The 2,123-nt window shown below is 32.5% G+C and overlaps 1 protein-coding gene across 1 annotated transcript; it reads left to right on the forward strand.

Annotated features, from left to right (window-relative positions):
• The first annotated feature begins 280 nt into the window (after positions 1-280).
• LOC106087982 (uncharacterized) lies at positions 281-1,723 on the forward strand. The gene is made up of 4 exons (XM_013253252.2): positions 281-439; positions 712-1,086; positions 1,146-1,309; positions 1,386-1,723. The coding sequence occupies exons 1-4, from the start codon at positions 368-370 to the stop codon at positions 1,546-1,548; spliced, it is 774 nt and encodes a 257-aa protein (XP_013108706.2). The 5' UTR covers positions 281-367; the 3' UTR covers positions 1,549-1,723.
• Positions 1,724-2,123: the final 400 nt, after the last annotated feature.

Raw genomic sequence — 2,123 nt, forward strand, 5'->3', positions numbered from 1 at the left:
AATTTTAAGCCTTGAATTTCAAGTCTCCAAAGTATGTGCTTTTTATAATTCTAATAAAAGAAAAAAAAAAATCAATTTTGTGCTGCTACGTTTTAAGATTTGTTTACAAAAGGGTGTGTAAAAAACAACATTTTGAAAACCAAATAGAATAGCATTTGTTTAATAATAATAATAATAATTTCATTATTATCTTAGACCATATCTACAATATATAGTCATTTTTTATTGACCTTACAGCAGATAAGAAAATCAATTTTTGCTGCGAAAATGGATAAAAACTGTGAGTGAAGCAATTGGATCACATAAACCATCAGTACATCGAACAATTAACAACCGCCTTTGTTGAAATCTAAAAGGATTTGGGAAAATGAATATCGTATTCCGCTGTATATCAATTGCAGTACTTGGTGTATTACTTCAAATAACAACCGTGTATTCCGTAAGTGCGTGTAGTTAAATTCAACTATATAGGCCGGTACTAGGTTCATATTTCGTAGTGAAAATAAATGCTTTTTTGTCGATCTCTTTGTACGGTATTAAAAGTTGATAGGAAATAACGAGGAAATGTCCCCCTAAATGAAATCGTTATGTTTTTGTGCTTCAAAATGTTTCATCTTAAAAATAAGCAATCGTGAAAACATATTGATTTTCACCGTGAAAAACGAACTGAGCACAAAAGTTTAACCCTATATATATTTTCTTTTTGCAAAGGCTTGCCAGGAGTGTATGTCAACAAACGATGCATACTGTGTGGACGAAGAGTCGTACTACTTATGCCTGAATGGGAATACGCCTTCTACATCGAAGCTATACAAATGCGAAACGGGGCATGTGTGCACAGCAGATGAAAAAATTTGCTTACCTAGGAAGGGGGCGGCAAATGTTGAGAATGAGCCAGTATGTGGGGGAGGCTGTAACATATGCCCCACTACAGGTCGTTACACTTGTGTAAGCCGAACGGAATTTGGACGGTGCGTTAATAACGAAATTACCATGACCAGTTCTTGCGAAGAGGGCTTTATATGCAGTGTAGAGCTGTTGTCCAAAACAAATGCTATATGTGCTCCAAAGTGCGTCGCTGATTTTGTAAGTAAAACGAAAAGTATAGTTAATGAAGCAATAATGGCTAATACAGAACTTCCTAGTATGGAGCCGCAGCCACATGTCATAACGATGAAGTGATAACTACCACCACAACACAGATTCCAGTAGATCCAACAACATACCAGAGTCAATGTCTATTGGCGCTTTCCCAACAAACCTCAAATATTTACTACATAAGAAATAACGCCGATCCTGAATGCCGATCGTGTGTATAAATTGTTCTTGCGATATAATTCATTTTTAATTTTTTCAAATGAAAACTTTTAATTTGTATTCCACAGATATTTATATTGCGAGAAATTCAATAATGGCGAGGTAGAAGCGCTCCTAATGAGATGCAAAACTGGGTACTTCAATTCTGTCTTGCTTAAATGCCAAGCCGATTTTCCAGCTGAATGTGCAGCTCCTATTGACCCTCAAACTCTAAATGATATGGAGGGATAAACCTCCAACTTTAGCCCAATTTCGAAGTAGCAGTCTGCAAAAATACACAAATGCGTTACAAACAGCAAAAAATATTGGCCGAAACGTTAACATCAACGTAACAACAAAAAAGGACTCTATTTTCATATAATTTTTCATGTATTAAAAAAAACGAATTAATTTAAAGAGAGATATCAATTAAATTTTTCCTTAAAATAAATTTTTTTCAAATTTTCTCAAAGGAAAACAATTCTATGGAATTTTCTTTAAGAAAACTTGAAGTTTTCCCAAACGGCAAAATGTTAATGAAGTTCTCTAAAAAAATATTTCAATAAAATCTTATCCTAAAGGCTAACATTTCAATGGCATTTTTTCTCTTAAGACAAAATTTTAATTATATTTTCAATGTTTTAATAAAATTTTATCTAAAGACAACATTTCAGTAAGTCTTTCTTTAATGAAAAATATTAAATTAAATGTCTAGAGGCAAAATTTCAATTAAATGTTCTCTAAAGACAATATTGCAATAAAGACAAGAAAAATATAAAATTTCAATACGCATTTATAAAGAAATTTTCAACCAAAGGATATGCAAA

This window comes from Stomoxys calcitrans, chromosome 5 (assembly GCF_963082655.1).
Source record: "Stomoxys calcitrans chromosome 5, idStoCalc2.1, whole genome shotgun sequence".
NCBI lineage: Eukaryota > Metazoa > Arthropoda > Insecta > Diptera > Muscidae > Stomoxys > Stomoxys calcitrans.

Coding starts and splice junctions, on each gene's coding strand:
- LOC106087982 (XM_013253252.2), top strand. CDS start 368: ATGAATATCGTATTCCGCTGTATATCAATTGCAGTACTTGGTGTATTA. Junction 440..711: donor AAATAACAACCGTGTATTCC/GTAAGTGCGTGT, acceptor CTTTTTGCAAAG/GCTTGCCAGGAGTGTATGTC. Junction 1,310..1,385: donor GCCGATCCTGAATGCCGATC/GTGTGTATAAAT, acceptor TGTATTCCACAG/ATATTTATATTGCGAGAAAT.